This window comes from Macrotis lagotis, chromosome X, assembly GCF_037893015.1.
Source record: "Macrotis lagotis isolate mMagLag1 chromosome X, bilby.v1.9.chrom.fasta, whole genome shotgun sequence".
In the NCBI taxonomy this organism is placed as follows: Eukaryota; Metazoa; Chordata; class Mammalia; order Peramelemorphia; family Peramelidae; genus Macrotis; species Macrotis lagotis.
Genome location: NC_133666.1, coordinates 630573448 through 630592816, shown reverse-complemented (window position 1 = coordinate 630592816; position 19369 = coordinate 630573448). Strand labels below are relative to the sequence as shown.

General features: G+C 39.8%; 1 protein-coding gene across 1 annotated transcript in view; it reads right to left on the bottom strand.

The window, feature by feature from the left end:
- Positions 1 to 19369, bottom strand: part of MLLT1 (MLLT1 super elongation complex subunit) — a 114532-nt gene that overhangs the window by 28845 nt on the left and 66318 nt on the right. Inside the window, exons 4-6 of the mRNA XM_074202172.1 lie at positions 15792 to 15935; positions 11394 to 11519; positions 5967 to 6512 (exon numbers count right to left, since the gene is read on the bottom strand). Coding sequence (XP_074058273.1) covers positions 5967 to 6512; positions 11394 to 11519; positions 15792 to 15935 — 816 coding nt within the window. The remainder of the gene's footprint in view (positions 1 to 5966; positions 6513 to 11393; positions 11520 to 15791; positions 15936 to 19369) is intronic.

The window sequence follows — 19369 nt, the reverse complement described above, 5'->3', positions numbered from 1 at the left end:
TTATTACCAAAAAAAGTTGCTCATCTGGGTCAGGATAAACAGAGTTCATCAAGGGTTCTGTCTTACCATGGGGATCGACTTTCTATTAGTTTTATTCTATACATTCTAGTCCAAAAATCCTTCTCCTTGGCAGGAAAAAAAAGTAAATATATTATTTTCATCATTTCATATACCCTTTGAAGCAGCTCTAAACCTTCTCATTTCCCAATGTAGTTAGGAAAAAAATGCCCAGATATCTATAGACTAGCTTTTCTGCTAGTCTCTACTCATTCTGAGCTTCTATATTTCTGATACTGTTGTCAGTCTCACACCCATTTTCTACACATCTCTAAAATTTGATTGACTTGGACACCTATGTTCTATAATATCAAGTCTATTGGCCTAAAGAGGCCATTTCTACATTTTTCTTGGCAGGAGCCTGAACCTTGGCAAACCAGATCATGCTATGATACTGAAAAGCAAAGGAGTCATAAAGCCTCACACTAGCTGCCCAATCACTCAAAAAATCTAGAAACCAGCAAGGATCCTCCCTTAAAAGGTCAACCATATTCGTTCCTGCTGAAGAGAATCTTTTCTCTATATATAGATCACACAGGATGATTAAATCAATGAATCTCAGAGTTGCAAGAAAATTCATAACAAAGAAGCCAGTTCTAATTCAATACTGACCTAAAACAGGAATCTTTTTCAAAACATTTCAACTTAGTGATCATCTAAGCTTCACTTCAAGATCTCTAGTGTTGAGCAGTTCACCACTTAACCATACTTAGGTGCTTAGATAAGAGCAGTGGACTTGGAGTTAGGAAGATCCAAGTTCAACTATGGCATCAGATATTTACTGTGTGATCCTGAACAAGTCCTTTAAGTGTTATCAGCCTCAGTTTCCCGAAATGTAAAACAGGGATAACAGTACCCCACATCTTTCAAGGTTGTGTTAAGGATAAAGGGAGACAATATTTGTAAAGCATCTACAAACCTTAAGGCACTACCTAAATGCTAGCTACTTATTATGAATAAAACAGCCACTTCTACTTATAAAAACCTCTTCTTAGCAGGCTTTTTTTTTTGAGAAGAAAGAGGAGAGAGAAAGTATGCTGAAATCTGTCCAAATGCAGATTTCCTAAGCCATTTGACTAAGTCCAGTTCATTAATTTGGTTCTCAATTCAACCTTTTTTTTTTTTTTTTTTTGGTTTTTGCAAGGCAATGGGGTTAAGTGGCTTGCCCAAGGCCACACAGCTAGGTAATCATTAAGTGTCTGAGGCCGGATTTGAACTCAGGTACTCCTGACTCCAGGGCCAGTGTCCTATCCACTGCACTACCTAGCTGCCCCACAACCAGCATTTCTTAGGAGCCTGTAGTGTTCCAGGTCCTGTGTTGAAATGCTACACATAAAAAGACAAGAACAGGAAGATGCTTTGTCTTAAAAAAAAGCTTCCATAGGGGCAGCTAGGTGGCGCAGTGGATAGAGCCCCGGCCTTGGAGTCAGGAGTACCTGAGTTCAAATCTGGCCTCAGACACTTAATGATTACCTAGCTGTGTGGGCAAGCTATTTAACCCCATTGCCTTGAAAAATCTAAAAAAAAGGGGGGGAAAAAGCTTCCATGAAGGAAAAAAAAACAGGTTCCATATAAGGGAACACAAAATGTACAGGACTATTAGAACAAACTTGGGCAAGTTAAGAGTTCCAAGAGGGGAAAAGCAGAGGTTGACCAAGCCCCTTCTGGTCAGGGGATGGCAGCAAGGATCAGTTATACCTTTTCAGGTCCCTTTTGACTTCTAAAGCTCTAGGAGAGAATAAGCTGTTTTCCTAAATGTTAGGGAAATAATCCTCAAGATGGCTCTCTAGTTAGTCTGCAAAGGTTTGGGCAGCATTTTGGCATGCCCCTTATAGCTTTCATCTTTGTTTTCCCCGGTATGTACAAGTACTGCAAATGGCCACTGACAAAAGCAAACCTACCATGGAGGGGTCAGATGTCACTCAGATCCTACCAGGAGGGTAACACTTTTTCAAATACTAATGCAGAGGATTCTAGTACAAGAATTCCAAGAGGAGCGGCTAGGTGGCGTAGCAGATAAAGCACCAGCCTTGGAGTCAGGAGTACTGGGTTCAAATCTGGCTCAGACACTTAATGATTACCTAGCTGTGTGGCCTTGGGCAAGCCACTTAACCCCATTCGCCTTGCAAAAACCTTAAAAAAAAAATTCCAAGAGCTGTCCACTGACAGATGTCATGGTGATCTACATAATTTTGAATTCTAGCGTTTTAAGTAACATCACCTACTATCTGGAAAAATTTCAGTTCTAAATATACAAAGATAAAAAAACTGAGTCAATGAGTATCTCTCTGCCTCCCCATGCAATATGAACAGTGTTGAACAGTATTTCTGTGTGACTCTAGGCATGTTACCTCCTTTTATGGGAATATGTGGTTTGTTTGCTAGAAAAACAGTGATCCCTACACTGTGGAATAAGAAGTGGGTATTGGATGCTATGAGTTAAACATTTTGTAAATCTAAAAATGCTACAGAAATGACTACCTCCACCAACTACCACCACCACCACCACCACCACCACCACCACCACCACCACCACCACCACCACCACTACTACTACACGTCTTCAAAGTGCGTCACCACCTCCAACCCCATAATTTTAGATGAAGATACTGAGGCTCAGAGATGTCATGTGATCTGCCCAGGATCAGACAGTGAGAGTCATGGGTAGCATTTGAAACCAGGTTTCCCTGACTCCAGCACTCTGCTCACTATACTGCACTACTATCTACACCTTAGTAGAGATATTGATGAGGATTCCATAAAATGCCAAAGGGTCCACTACACAAAAAAGATTAGGAAACCCTGGACCAAAAGATTCCCAAACGAAGTCTAGATAAAGCAGTGATTCTTTTCAACTTGGAAAAGGAAATCTCCTGGTGAGGTCCTTCTCTTTTCAGCAGCCTGCTTGGTAAGAAAATAGCATCTGGAGTTTGGTTGGCAAGTGAATATAATCCAGCTGGTTCTGACCTGTACTCCCACAAATCTCTATGGTAAAGAGGAATGAAAATGGGCTTGAATTCAGACACAATGATATCAGGAGCCATTCAAGAAGCAGTTTTACAATGCAGCATTCTTCCCCTTGCTGGGAGGAAGATCTACCACAAGCCTGAGGTCTGCACACTCAGTCTTCTCCATTGCTGCTTGTTGGACAACCTCTGCAAACCCAGGCCTTGCAGGCAATGTTCCCCAGGGTATTATCACACAGGTCAAAAGTACCAACTTGGCACCTAAATGGGGCACACTCTGTGTACAGGGCAGTTAAAAGTCAATATAAAGTCTTATGGCTACACATTCTATTGAGCATTCATCCTTCAGAACAGTTAATCTGGGATGTTAGATGGTTAGTCCAACAAAGGATGCCAACTGCTCAAAATGTGGCAGGTTTCTCTTTGAAAGGGGATTTGGTACCTGTGAGTAATGCTCTTAAAGTCTCTATGTTATTAAAATTTATGCCCTTTAAAGATGAATTTGATTCTTGGAAATGTTAATAACAAGAATGGTGAAGGAAGCAGGTGATGATGCATTCATCTATTCATTCACTGAGTGGCTATAAAATATAAAGAGATTATAGAAACCTGAAAAGGGCAGTATGAAGACTCTAGATATTTATAGGCTTGTTCTGGTTATGCTGCTCACTTGTCAATGTGAATTTAGACAAGTCACTTTACCTCTGAGCCTCAATTTCCTCAAGTAAAAAAATAAGTAGGTAAGCACATCTTCCTCACCCAGGTTTTGCAGCCTACAGAGTACTCTAGTGAGAGGCTTATCAATATCATAAAAGTAGACAGGATTGTTTGGTCACAAACTGCCAGCGATTTAAAGGGTGATGGAGAGTTTTAAGGAGAATACAAACTATTACCCAGATAACTACTTGCATGCACAAAGTGGTAAAGGAAATGCATGAACACATAGATTCTGATCCATATACATCAGATCAGTATCTGCTTTATAACTGAGAAAAGGAAGTCAATCAGTCTTGGAGCAAGAGTGAAAATATAGCAGTAATGATCTGCACTCGTGTCCAATAAATGTCAAAGAAATATGGAAGAGAGGCTTCCATAATACTTGGTGAAAGCCCCTTACAAAGGATTCATGAAAAAATTCAGGAATTGGAGATGGAGAGTTGCAAGGGTTTTCCAAGGTCTAGGCCATCTTATCTTATAGAGAAGGAAACGAGGCTGAGAAAAGGAAAGTAATTTGTCTAAAATTAAACAGTGCCTAAATAGCTGTGCCAGGATTTTGAGTCCTTGATTCAAATTCAGTGAGTGTGCACTCTCCCACACAGGAAGAAAAACCCTTCTCATATGATGAGGGTATGTATGGAAGAAAGTACAAAAACAGAAGAGCATGGACAGACTGACATCTCAAGCAGGGTCTGGCCTTCCTTCCAGCTCTAAGATGTTAGTTCCCAGAGAGGTTCAGAGAACAGATGGACACTTGACCCCTGACAGTTACTTATCTTTTTATGTATCAGTCCTATCTCCCTAACCAGGATGAGAGAATTCCTCCTTTCAAGGCAAGGATGTTTTCATCCTCTTTGAAAACCCCAGTGGGTGGCCAGGTGGCACTGGCCCTGGAGTCAGGAGTACCTGAGTTCAAATCTGGCCTCAGACATTAATAATTACCTGGCTGTGTGGCCTTGGGCAAGCCACTTAACCCCACTGCCTTGCAAGGAAAAAAAAAAAAGAAGAAAGCCCCAGTGCCTAGCCCAGGATGAATAATGTCAATCTTGTTTTAATAAGCACATGGCGGCCAAAATATCAGCTCCAGGGCTGAAGGAGTTCTGGTGTCGTTAGGAGAGTCTAAGAAGTCCTTAATCACATGATTTTATAATCCCACCTCATCCAAGGTATATCCAACTATAAGAATGATAGAAACAAGTATTTGAGATCAACCATCAAGTTCACAAACCACCTAAGAATATCTTCCTTTCCTACTAGTCTTAGGAAGGACATAGAAATCATTTAGTCTGGGGTTGGTAAACTCTGACCCACATTCTATTTTTGTTCTGCTCCCAAGGACTGGCTTTTGTACTTTTAAATAAAGTTTTATTGTATATAAAAAGGTAAAGCTCATGTTTTAACAGTCTCTGATCCATTCCAGTCCTTTTCATTTTACAGAAGAAGAAAGTAAGTCCAGAAAGGGAAGAGCACTTGCCCATTGTCACACAGGCCCAAGACAACTGAGATATGAACCTAGATATTCTACATTCCAAATACAGTGTTTTTTCTACTACGCTAGAATCTTGGAAATGGAAAGCACAATTCATAGACCAACTGGAAGATTTTTATTTCATAAGAAGAGAACTAGAGAGACAGCAATGTAGTGGAAACAGCACTGAATTTGGAGTTAAAAGGCCTGGTTTTGAATCTTGGTTCTGTTTCCTACTCTTCTGAACTTAGTCAAGTCAATTCTCTCCAGATCTCAGTTTCCTCATCTGTGAAATGAGAAGGTTTGGGCTTACTAGACTCTTTCAAGTATTGAATCTTATGGCAAGTCAAGTCTGTGTAAAGATTAGAAGGTAAAGCCTAATAAGCAGCTAGTAACTCAAGGGAATTTTCAGACTATGATACAAACACTTATTTTGTACCTTTGCTGTACATGTAACTCTTCCCTAAAAATCACATGGGGAATGATTATTTAATCTAGGTTATGATGTGTTTCCATCCTCCTATCTCTTATTTAAATAGCATAAAGCACATCTTGATAGTCAGGAAGTGAATTGGAAGGGACTTGCCCCTCTGACCAAACTGCAGAGTTTATTCTCCCTTATTCTGTGCCTGTATTCAGTGGGAACACTATCTTCCAGAACCTGCTCTATATATGGCCCTGGTTGTGAAGGGTCTTCACTGCTGGCAGGGGGATTCAAGAGATGACTGGCTTACAGGAAGGAAAGAAGTCATCCTCACCTCGGACTTGAAGGAAGCTTCATCTTCAGAATTTGATTCTTCCAGATCCACAGGTTTTTTGATTTCCTTGGGTTCACTCTCTGATTTTACCTTCTCAGTTTTGGCATTCATCTTCTCCTTAGTTTGCTTCTTGTCTGGATATGAGGAAGACGAAGTCCGGGGAGAAGTTGCCAAGATGTTCTTTGCCCCTTTGGAGCTGCTTTTTTTTTGTTTTTTGGCGCTGGGCTTTGGTGAGTCCACATTGGCGGGCCGCTTGCTAGAAGGTTTAGGCTCAGGCTGGGGTCCACCCTTTGGAGACATATTTTCCAATTTGGTCTCCTTTACTGCCAGTTTTGGTTCCTTGAAAGCTGCTTTTGGAGGCACCTTCTCCTCCTTAGGCAATTTATTTTCAGGTGGTTTCCGGGAGCTGTCCTTCGGTGGCTTAGTCTGCTCACGATCCAGGTCTTTAGAGGAGCCTTTGCTCTCAGAGTCTTTCCTTGGCTTCTCTCGGTGTTCCTTGGTCACTTTATGGGGCTTGGAGGCCTTCCCACTTTCCTTATTTGCATCCTGAAATATAGGGGGAAAACCAAAGTCAAATGATGTCCCCTGGAAAGAAACTGCCTAAGGAAAAGAATACCCTTTACTTTTACAACAATCTTTCCTCCTCCCTAACACTCCCAAGAAAATTGCAGCCTGTCCAGTTCAGGATTGGCTAAAGAACATTTTCCCCAAAATGAAAAAGTCAGTCAGCAAATTAAATTATAAGTAAGTCTTAGCAGATCTCAGAAGGCATCAGGCTAAGACTTCCATGTATGCTGCGATGACATTTCCTGAAGCTTTCAAAGAGTGCAAATGTCATGTCAGATATTTTAAAGATCTACTTTATAAAGCCACATCCATACCAGCATGCCCCCTTGCTCAAACCCTTTCAGGGCCATCCCACTGTCCAGAGAAAAAAGCTGATATCTCTTGGCTCAGTGTTGGTGGCCCTCCATGATTTGACCCCAAACATACCTTTCTAGCCTTCTCCCTCACAGCTACTCCTTAAAAGCTAACTGTTCCTGCCAAGCCTAGCTTAGTTATTGGCTCCATGCTAAACCTTAGCTCACTTACACTGAGTGGCCCAACAGAAATGTTACTTCTTGGGGGAAAGTTAGGTGGCACAGTGAATAAAGCACCGACCCTGAAGTCAGGAAGACTCCCGAGTTCAAATCCAGCCTCAGATACTTAATAATTACTTAGCTGTAATTGTATTTGACCTTGGCAAGGTCACTTAAATCCCTCCCCCAAATAGAAATGATCTCCCCACCCCCTTTCCTATTCAAAGCAAAACCATCTCTAAATCTCCCCCACCAGCCCTCACAAAGAAGTTTCTTCTAATCTTCTAATACCACTCCCCATTCATCAATAAAACCTTGAGGAATACCTCAGTAAAGACAAATGTTCTGTATTTGGTGCTGAGGGGAAATAACCAAGTCTCAGTCTTTGACCCATTAACTTGGTTCTCAGTTCAATCTTCCTCCAGTACTGTATTTTAGCATTTATGTGCTTGTGTCCTTGTTCCTCACTCAGGCTGCCAGCCTCTAGAGCTATATTTTAGCTTTCTTTGTAGTCTAGCAACCATCAGAGTATCTGTATGTAGCAGGTATTTTAATTTATGTTTGAGCTGAGTTGAATTGATGATGAGAACAATTCCTTATTTGCTCTGAAATTCACAGCCAATCAATCACATCAATGATCAGCTCTTGTTATTCTCCTGAAAGAATTGTCTGTACTAGATATCAAATAAATAGAAAGACAGCCAAGGTCAGAATCTCCTCCAATTAACTTGGGCAGGAAGACTGGAAGAATTGGGAAAATCATTATTACTATTACACTGGGCCCAAGATAAGGAAAGGAAATACTTCAATTAAAATGTTATCCACCAGTTCTTAGGGCTGGGGGAGGGTGCTCTGATAAAGAGAAGAAAAAGAAAAGCAAGAAGGTTCTTCTGCATAATAAAGCAGTATGCTCTCAACATTCACTCAGGGGCCTGGCCATCAGCTTTAAGGCAAAGGGAAATTACCCTAGGGAAGGACAGAGGAGAAAAGAGCAGTCTATTTCTCTCTTGAAGGACTTACACTTAAATACCCCCAAATTCCAGATCTAAACAAATTATAATCATTCATATCCAATACTTAGGCTTCCAAGTGAAACTAATAGTAGGAAAGGAAGCAATATGTAAAGAGTACTGGGTCTCTGAGTCAGGAAATCTGAATCCAAAATCTGGCTATAAGATCATGAAACAGTTTATAATCATTTCTGTCCTTGTTCTCTAAAATGGGATTATTACCAACTAAATGTGCATTATTATCAATGATAATGAACTATTTTTAAAACTAGCTTTCCCCCCCTTTCTGTCAATCCATAGGCTTTAAGCTAATGAAGGTACTTCATTTCTGCCCTAGTCAAGAAAACAATGGAAAGGACTACTAATGATTTCTGACTTTGTGTTGATTGGTCCCAATTTCATGAAATCAGCCCCGATTCTGAAGGGAAGAGAAAGACCAACATGCAATAAGATTAACAGAACCTCCATTTCTGGCTCAATCTATATATACTTTTCCCCCATAATCTTCTGTTGTGCTAATCTCCCAAAACAACCCTGTACATGTTAACAACTCTTACGTCACTCAATACAATCCATTGGATCCGATCAACGAGTCTTCACTTGAGAATTCTGAAGACTCATCCATTAACAGCTTGGGCTGCAGTCACCAGGTGGAATTCTTGGCCACAAAGAAGTCAACGAAGAGAGGTCCTGTTGTTGGTTTACCAGGTAGGTTACCAGGCCAATGGCCAGGAACCATTTGTAACCAGACTAATGTCTACTTTATACCTTCCATAATGAAAAGAAACAATGGACGATAGAAACAGAGAGTTCTCTACCATTGTTTTAATAAACACTATAAATTTAGCTTCTTTCACCATGATAGAAGCATAATTTCTTTGAGCAGAAAGGAGCCTTAGAGGTTATCCAGTACAATCCTTTAACTTTAAGGAGGAGAAAACCAAGGCCCAGTGAGTCATGAAGGTCCAGGATTTGCTGGTGGTGACATGGGTAAAACTCTGCTTATTAACTAGGCTAGCCTAGGACCCATAGTCCTCATAGGGTTCAAGTGTATAGACCGCTCAGTCTATCCAACTGAATGGACTATGCCAAATTCCTATCTGCTGTGCAGATTTGTTTGGGATGGATCTTAAGGGAGAGAGAAGCCACCTAGTTGATCAGGGACTGATTATAGTCACTAAGTTTCTCCTCCTGCCTACCTACAGCTAAAAGAGATAAAAGGAGCTCAACCACTAACTTTCTTGTCAAAGTTGTCCTAGGGAATAGAAATAGGAAGATAAGAAGAGTTACAGAAAGCCATCCTCTAAGCCTTCTCCTCATCCATTATCTCTTGCAATGACCCATCACAACCCTGTTTGGCTCCAACTGTAGGAAAAGAATAAGCACTCCAAGAAACCAGAAGAAATTAAGGGTTTTTTTTTCCTCTTGTATAAAGCCTATGAGCTCACAAAGAGAGAGAGTTTGAAAAGAAAATTTGAAGGACAAATGGTTCTTGACAAGATGGAGAAATGGCACTTCTTGGGACAATACTTGTGAGATGGTATAATCAGGGTTTGACTTAAAATCCCATTACTGAGGAATTTCTGGTCAAGAGGAAAAGTTTTTACATGGAACTACTGTAATGTGAGCTTGCTTAATTTCTGAATTTTCCTTCTGTTGAAGGATAAACCTAAATGGATGATGCACTGATTTGCATCAGTTGCAAGTGTGCAACTGATAAATTCACTTGACTCAGGGAAGCTGCAGTTGGAAGCTCATGTACCTCAAGACCTTTTCACCATGGAAGGAGGCACCTCATGATAACATGACACCTGGTCATTCTCCTGGACAATGCAGCTTTGGCTAAATGATAACCATAGATGCAACTATCTGCAACTGCAGACTGCAACTGCAACTGCAACCGTTTTTTCTTGAGTTCAGGACCACCTGCTTCTCAACACAGAAGTCCTGAATGATCTTGAAAAGATCAATGTACATGTGTTATAGGAATGGGGGGGGGGGGGGACTTTGATTAGAAAATATAAATGACACCTAGAAAATCTTTAAACAATAAGGTCTTTGGTGAAAAAAATAAGTTCCTCTCTTATATAGCTAGGCCTTGGGGATAAAGAAAAATCACTAGGTCACAGGAGAGAAAATTCCTCACATGTGTAATCCATCCTGTCCACTGATGTTCTATCAAAACATCCCTAAAGTGCTGAATCCAGAACTGTATTCTTTTTTCTTTCATATAGTCTTCAGATTGGAAATGACTTCAATTATTATCTACTCTAATCTTTTTCTGAAGGAGAAATTTCCCTCCACAATGAATTTTATTTCAGAGCTGTATAACTGGCAACATGGGGAAAAAAAAAAACACAACCAAGTAAGATACTTAAGAAGTTTCTACTGACTCAGATCAGTGTAGCTCTTCTGTACAAATAGTCCATACAAATAGCAGGATGAGGGACCATAATCTTTTTTATGGTGGCTCCTTCATTTTTCTAACTACTCAAAAGGACAAAGACATTAAAACAACTAGAAAGCAAGGAGAGAAATAGTTGCTTCCAAGACTGAATATACCTCAGTCATTAGGGATAGTTTAAATGAAGAAAAAATGGGGACACCAGATTGTGGATGCAATGAACATTAAGAAATTTGTATTTATATAAGTAATAGTCAGTGGCATTTCAAAGGGTTGATTCCATAAGTTTGCCTTATTTGTTTATGCAGAATGGAATGATTCAGGAAGATAGAAGGGAATCTAGTCTGGAGCAAGATGATGAACTTTGTTAACTATACACTATATATTCCCAAGGGTAAGGAATTAAGTTGTATTCTACACTCTATCCACCCAATCCCATTTTCAGTCATTACTGAAAAAGCAATGTTGCAGAAGCATCCCTGATACCATATGTGATAATTCATGGACTTGACATTAGAGTAACTGATCTAATAACTGTATGTATATAGCTCAGGAGACTTGAGAAGTCTTGAAGATACTCCAGAAAGAAAAAGAACCCCTGTACACTGAGGATGAGGAAAGATGCCAGCCCAAGGTCCATCATGCAGGAATGAGCAGCATTGCTGATTTTAATCTGAGCACAGTAAAAGGAGCATTTACTACTCTATCCAGTCGTTTTTCCAAATACAGGAAAGCCTGTTATTCTGGATAGAGGAACTACTCAAAGATAAGTACAGCCCAAGCCAGGGAGAGAGCAAAGAGGGAAGATGCCAAGGGGAGGGCATTTCAGAAACTCAGAATCAGACTACACCTGAGGGAATTGCACTTAATACAGGAACCCTCCAGCAGCTGGGCCACAACGCTCCCAAATGACTGTGTCTCCAGCCTCACTAACCTTGGAGCCATGGGATGGTTTGGTCTTCTTGGGATCTGAGAAGGCAGAGAGTGGTATTGTGGGCAACATGGGGTAGTCAGGACTGGGCCTGGATACCGTTTCTGCTCCTTCTGGCATTACCATCACCTAGTAATAAAGAAGAGACAGATATTATCAATGAGCAAGGAGAAGAGTGGAAACCCATTTGGGAGGAGATAGGTGCTGTATCAGCTACAGCTAAAGCACCTGGAAGTCTCCTTCATAGACAAGGGAATGGGTAGTTTATGGACTACTTTCCTCTTACAAGTCAGACATCTCTGTTAATGTCATTAACTTAATTCTCAGAACTCAAAATGAAAGGTGATGAGGTGTACTGCTACATGTCAGTCCTACCAGGAAAGACAGAAGGATTGCTGTGACCAGGGAATGGGCAGTATGGTCTCTGAGACACAATCAGGTGCCATATGCAGCACATTTGGAGACAGATGTTCCAGGAAGAGTGCTATAGGGATTTTGAAGAATTAAAGGCTTCTTTTTAGTCCAAATCTAACTTTTACTTTGTTTTTGCAACTGAAAACACAATTTGGGAAGACAATAAGAAGCCAGCAATAAGTAGTCTTATAATGCCTTCTGCTAAACATGAACAGATGAAAAACAATCTATGAAGTCCCATATATTCTTGACCTAACTTAGGTGGCAAGCACCTGATTTCTCAGGTAGATGGTGATGACTGAAAAACAAAGAAATTGTTAAGTAACTTGTCCAAGAATATAGAGCAAGCTTGAGAAAGAATAAGGAAAGGAGTCAAGATCCTCAGATTTAAGATGGAAACTTCAGCTCTTCTCTTTGCAAATGCAATTCCTCAATATAATCTTGGGACAGAAGAGCTCTTCAATGCTCTCTTGGAAAAGTATAAGAAATGAAAGGATCCAAGGCAACCACACCAGAGGGAACTCCCAGGAGATTGATCCTATAAACTTCTCCCCAACGTAAAGAAAGTTTGCCAAGTCAGCTCTTATGAACAAAGAAAGCTGAAGAGGGAAGGACCAGCTACCTGAATGCTTAAAGTGAACACTTTTGCTCATTCCAGAATCTGGGTCACAGCAAGATGCACAATAAAAGAACTAGAACAAGCCTTTTTAGAACTTGATTCAGACAAAGCAGCATTAATTATACAGTATATCTATCACCTTTAATTCTACGGTGAATAAAAGCAGTATATTTAATCTAAGAAGCTAAAGTGAAGAAGAAAGTTCCTCAAAAACTTATGAGAAGGGCACCTGGCCCAGAGGAACATCTGGAAAGAAGGCATGTGTGGTCTCTCACACCAACCCCTTTGAAACTGTAAAGCATGAGACCAAAGTGGGGTCATCAGGATGTCTTACTGTGAAATTCATGATAGTATCACTAAGAAGGTGGTAAAAAGAAATGGATCCAGTACTATTCCTATGAGAAAGACTACAATCAGCTGAAAATAAAACATGGTGTAAAGTCCCTCACACATGTAGGCTCCCAGGAAAGAGAAGTGGTAAGCAAGCACAAGGAGAGGATGGCAGGGGTAGCATTTGAAACCCCAGTTAAGCAGCTGTGTTTCATCCATAGGTTTCCTTGAGGCTCCTGATCTCCTTTGGTTTGTCCATCACAGGTCTTTTCCTTCCATTTAAGAGTTGGACTTAATTCTCTTCAAATTGATTGCCTTACCCTCAATATTCTAACATCTCACTAAGGTAAATTTTGTTTTCATTTTTTCTTAACGAAGGTAAAATCCTTGAAAAAAGAAAATCATTTGAGTTAATGAAATGAACTCCACAGCTTGAGAAGACATCACTAATCATGTATTTCAGACTCCATTAGCTTAGTGGAGGCACAGGGCTGGTAATTCTGGTCACTATTCTATCTAAATCTACTTCAGACTGAGCTTTACACCAGCAAGGTTAATAACCAGGTCTGGGGGACATGTGCAAGCAAGCCAATCAATGGCTTAATATTTAGCATCATTCTTTCTGGCAGAGTCTGCTCAATTCTAATAGGTTCCTGAGAAGTGAATGGTCATGCATAATAAGAAGGTGCTAAAGGCAAAGCTATCCACCAAAAGAAAAATGAAGCCTCCCTCATAAGTTTCTATAGGAGCACAGTACTATGCTAGATCTAAAGACTCATTACTCCCAGTGTGTAAGTCTTGAAAGAGGATACAGTTTGAGCCCCTTTATAGGACATTGATTTTGGTGGTGCTTGTCTTCAAAGTAGATAGTAGCACATCCAATGCCATCACTCCTGGAGCCCCAGAGGCTACTCAGCTTGCCTGACTGGCTTTAAAAGATGAAAAGAGGGTGACTAGGTGGCGCAGTGGATAGAGTACTGGCCCTGGAGTCAGGAGTACCTGAGTTTAAATCTGGCCTCAGACACTTAATAATTACCTAGCTGTGTGGCCTTGGGCAAGCCACTTAACCCCATTGCCTTGCAGAAACTAAAAATAAATAAATAAACAAACAAATAAATAAAAAAGATGAAAAGAGCTGCATGGAAACCACTGGGTCTGCAGCATATAAGGGCCTTTTTAGAAGTAATTCAAATCAATTGCTAACAAGGCCTTCCTCTCTTTTTCAGTACCCAGGACAAAGATTACTAATATTTTTGTATTCCATAGCCCAGACTCCTTCCTTACTGATGGAATATTAACCTTTTAAGTGTTGGCTTACAGATCAGCTAAACTATGGATTGGTTTTTCCCCTCCCCTCCTTCTTTCTCTATTTTTCTGATGTTATTACTACTTCCTACTTCTTTCTCTTCAATGAGAAAAGGTAGTACCATCAGGGTCTTGAAGCTCTTTAGAGAAAAAGTTGCAAACCATCTACTATAAAAATACATTCAAACTCATTCAGTTTTGGACTTTGACCTTTCTAGCATAGAAACCCCCGTCAGCAGGAAGAGACTTATTAACAAATTAACAAATGAACTTCGGTCCCTTTCCCTCTTCTAAAACAAAAGATAAAAAATTTGACAAGAGTTGGACAATTATGGAAGTACTCTTGCTTCTCTATCAGCAATGAACATGAGGACCTCTCATTCTCAAGCCCAGAGTCTTCCCAAATGAGCAGCCCTCCTGACCAGCAAGCTAGTTTTAAGTTTCTCTTGTTGATGGGAAATTACAGTTCTCTCAATCCCCCTCCTTCTCCATCACTCCATTCTCTACTCCCAGTCACTTTCCCCTTTGCCCCTCCATCATTTCATCCCTCCTTCTCCAGTTGTCCACCAGTCCTCTCTTCCAGTCTCTCTGCTATCAAGACTTTTATTATGTGTTAGATTTGAAACATTTTCATAATATATTAATAATTAAACCCCTAAAAAAATGAAGAGAAAAAAGAGCAGTGTGAAAAATCCTCTCAAAGACCAGAGGATTCATTTCTTTCCGATTCCTAGACATTCATTCATTTTGGGCACTGTTTTTTAGCCCTTCAAACATTCAAATCCCCAAACACCTTCTGAGATCTTCAGCCACAGTCAAACAAGGTTTCTAAGACATCTGTTCTTTTATGACTTCTAAGTCAAACTTGTAGCCTGAAGGTCTAAAACCTGGAAACACAGCATATCTCTCTTTCAATATTTCCCTTCCCCATAGCAGCATCACCAATTCTTCCATGCAGGACAGAGGCGTGCAAACCAAGAAGGTAAGCCAAAGCAATCATGACACTTCTCACAGCTCACCAATATGAAACACAGCTGTCATTAGAAGCTTTTGACACAATCTAAGGACATAGATAACTCAGCAAAACACACAGAGAAGCCACTTGGAACATCCTAAAATTGAACACAGATCCAAGAAACTGCCTCAACTAGGAACCTCTAAGCCAATGGACTTAGGAAAGTAACTGACAGGCCTCTCACCTTCTCTCTCTTCATCCATCCCATTCATTGGCAGTATTTTAACAGCAGGCAGCCAGAAAGGTGAGGGGGGAGACAAAGAGCATCAATAATCCACCAATTAGATAATCAGCTCCTAAAAAAATCCAGAGTTGACTATACTAACATTTGAACCCATCATCTAGAGAATGTCCTAGATAAGTCCTATACAGTCACCAGGATCAGCCATTACCTCACTATTTTGCCATGGCAAATAAGCTGCTATCTCTCAGCTTCAACTGGGAAGAGGGGAAGAGGTCAAACTATATGATTTTTAAGACTTTTCTAACCCTAACAATCTAGTGCTAAAGTTCTGAGAGGAGCCAGTAAGGTAAGAGGAATGTAGATGGCACCCTCTGACAGCCAGGAAAGGCAGGGTTTTAATATCAACAGAAAACCAACTTTATTATGTAGCATGCACAGACTTCAGCCTTAGGCGAGTTTCTATTTCACATAGTACCAGGTGCCTCTTCCCTGGCAACATGAAAAAGTTTCAAAGCCAGCCCCTTGGGCACTCACCCCTCCTGCCCTCAGAAGCTTGGATCTGAATTCCTTGGTGGGGTTGTTGAAAGTCAGTTTCTCACAACGAAGATGATTCACAGGTGGATTTCCCTCCAGATTCAGGAACAGGTCATATGTGAAGCAAACCTTTTTTGGCTCCTCCTTAAATTAAAAACAAAAACAAAAACAAAAACAAAAACAAAAACAAAAACAAAAGACAAAACACAGGAAACCAATTTTAAAGGATCAGACATGAGATAGTAGAGATATCAGGTAATACAAACTGCATACCCTAAAGAATTTGCAAGCATGCTTACTAACACATTCACTTACAAACACATTCACTGATAAGAAAGGACAAGAAACCTTTTCTTACTAATTTTCTCAAAATTCTCATTTTACTTACCCCCCCATCCCCTTTCCTTCTCAGGAAACTACTATAACCACTGCCTATGTCTAGTTGTGCTTCTGGAGCAAATAGCTGCCTGGAGTCATATTTGGACTGCCCCCAATTCAAGTTGCTATGGAAAGTTCATAGCCCAGCTTGAATGGGGCATAATGGAAAGAATGCTAGACCTGAAGTCAGGAGACCCAGGTCCTAATCCTAGTTCTGACACTTAAAAACTGTGGATAAATCCCTTCATTTTCCTTGAATTCAGTTTCCTCTTCTGTACAATTAAAGTAATATAACTTTCACTACCTACTTCAGTGGTTGTTGTGAGACTAAAAAGTAATAGATATAAAACACTTTATATAACAATGTACATCAGTTATTGTTTAGTCTCTCATAATGTGGGGGTAAGGAGTTGAAAAGAGAAGGGAGAAGAAAACCAAAAATTAAAAGGTTTGAGAGAAGAGACAAAGGAGAAAGAGTAGCCAGTGTAGTTGACCCTCTGGGAGTTCAGAGATTGTTCCCTTTTCCTTCACTCTGAGTGTCCTGCCCTTACTCATCAGTAGAACTGAATGCAGAAAAGATAAATAAAACAGTTGGGAGACTTGACTAGAGAGTCCAGGAAGATTCCTTCTGGCAATCTAAGAAACTAAAACCTATTTGAGGTGCAGAGCACAAGTAGAGAATAACCAACTTAGGAGACCTGGACATAAATTCCAACCCTCATACTTATTTAACTGCATGACTTTGGGAAAATCATTTTCCTTAGTGGGTCCTCACTTCATCTGTAAATTGTAAGAGCAAAATGGTTTTTGAGACCTCTTTCAGCTTTAATTTCCTTCAGACAAGAAGTACAATACCAACTATAAAAGATAGAAAGTAATAATAATAATATTTATAACAGAGCTTGTTGTGGGTCAGATGCTGGGCTAAGGACTATACATATAGTCTCTGATCCTCACAACAACAGGGAGAAATTATTATTATTATTATTATTACTATTATTATTATTATTATTATTATTATTATTATTATTATTATTATCCCTTTACAGATGAGGCAACTGCAGCAAACAGAAGTTAAGTGACTTGTTCAGGTAAATGTTTGAGGACAAATTTGAACTCAGGTCTTCCAGACTCCAGATCTGGTGCTTGATCTACCATTCTACCTAAACCTGAAAACTTAAAAGCCTGGGGACTCAGTATTTCCCAAAATTTCTGAGTTTGGATTAAGAAAATATACTGAATCTATTCACATCATGCTGTGCAAACTCAAGCTTGGAATGTGGACTCAGATTCATGATTCATTTACTTAGTAAAAGTACTGGAAAGCCCAGATATGTGGTGCTAGCAATAGTGACTCAGCAGTAGTTTATGGAGATCCCAAAACTGGTCAAAAAAAGATTACGGGGACCCTTTCTGGGTAACCAGTACAGCTAGCATGGATTGGCATCTGAATATTCATAATTCTAGTAGGGCAGAGAGGAGCACTGGTGCTTGGTCAGAATGGACCAGGGTCCTGGGTCACAGTTCCAAGGTAAAGAAAACACTACTGCTTGTGGTTTCAGGAGACCAGGGCCCTTCCTAGTTATGGACCAGAGTACAGAACAGGCGAACAGCAAGCACACCCTCTCTCAGAAACACAACATCTTGGAAGAACTCAAAACTGATAGATCCCCGCCCCCCAATAAGCTCTGTAAATAGCTGCATGGTGCCTCCCCACCTTCAGGTAAGCAGAGCCTAAGTTTAACATAAAATTCTAAGTCAAGAAATAAGACTAGAAAAATGAACAAACAACAATAAAAAGGTTACTACAGCGATGGGGAAGTCCTAAACATAAACTCAGAAGAAGACAACAACAGGAAAACAGTTACAAAGCCTCAAAGAAAAACTTCAATGGGTCCCAAACCCAACAAGAATTCTTGGAAGAGTTGGAGTTAAAAGTGGTAGAGGAAGGCACCTAGGTGGTGCAGTGAATAGAGCATCAGCCCTGGAGTCGGGAGTACCTGACTTCAAATCCGGCCTCAGACACTTAATAATTACCTAGCTATGTGGCATTGGGCAAGTCACTTAACCCCATTTGCCTTGCAAAAGTCTAAAAAAAAAGTCTAAAAAAAAAGTGGTCAAGGAAAAATTGGGAAAAGAAATGAGAGTGATACAAGAAGATTATGAAAAGAGAATTAACAGCATAATAAAAAAAACAACACTTCAATGGTAAAAGAGGCACAAAAATTCAAGGGAGAAAAGAACTGCTTAAAAGCAGAATTTGCCAAATGGTGGTGGTGGGGGGAACAAAAATTCACCTTTAAAATTATAACTGGGAAAGTGGAAGCTAATGACTAGAAACAAGAAAACAAAGTCAAAAGAATGAAAATTAGAAGAAAATGTGATCTATCTCATTGGAAAAACAACTGACCTAGAAAATAGATCAAGATGAAAAAAAATTTAAGAATTATTGAACTAGGGGCGGCTAGGTGACCCAGTGGATAGAGCACCAGCCCTGGAGTCAGGAGTACCTGACTTCAAATCTGGTCTCAGACACTTAATAATTACCTAGCTGTGTGGCCCTGGGCAAGCCACTTAACCCCATTGCCTTGCAAAAAAAAAGAAAAAAGAAAAAAAAGAAAAAAAAGAAAAGAAAAGAGAAAAGAAAAAAAGAATTATTGAACTACCATGATCAAAATCATAACTTAGATAATTTTCAAAAAATTATCAAGGAAAATCACCTCTGTATGTTAGATCCAAAGGGAAAAAACAGAAAAAGAAAGACTGCCAATCAACTCTTGAAAGAAATTCCAAAATGTAAACTCTGAGGAATATAATAGCCAAATTTCAGAGCTCCTAGGTGAAAGAAAAAATAATTCAAGTTGTCAGAAAAAAAATTTTTTAGTATTTGTGAATCCACAGCCTGGATCACACAAGATTTAGCAGCTTTCACATGAAAAATGCAGAAGGCAAAGGAACAAGCATTAAAACCAATAATTACCTATGTAGAAAAATGAGTATAAGTCTTTGAGGGGGAGAGGGATGGAGGGGGTAAGGGATAGATTTTTAATGAAACAGAGATTTTCAAGTTTTCCAGATGAAAAGACCAGAGCTAAAAAAAATCTGACATTCAAAGAGAAAACTCAAGAGAAGCATAAAAAGGTTAACATGAAGTGGAAATAAGCACAGTATAATCTTATACATACATACATACATATATA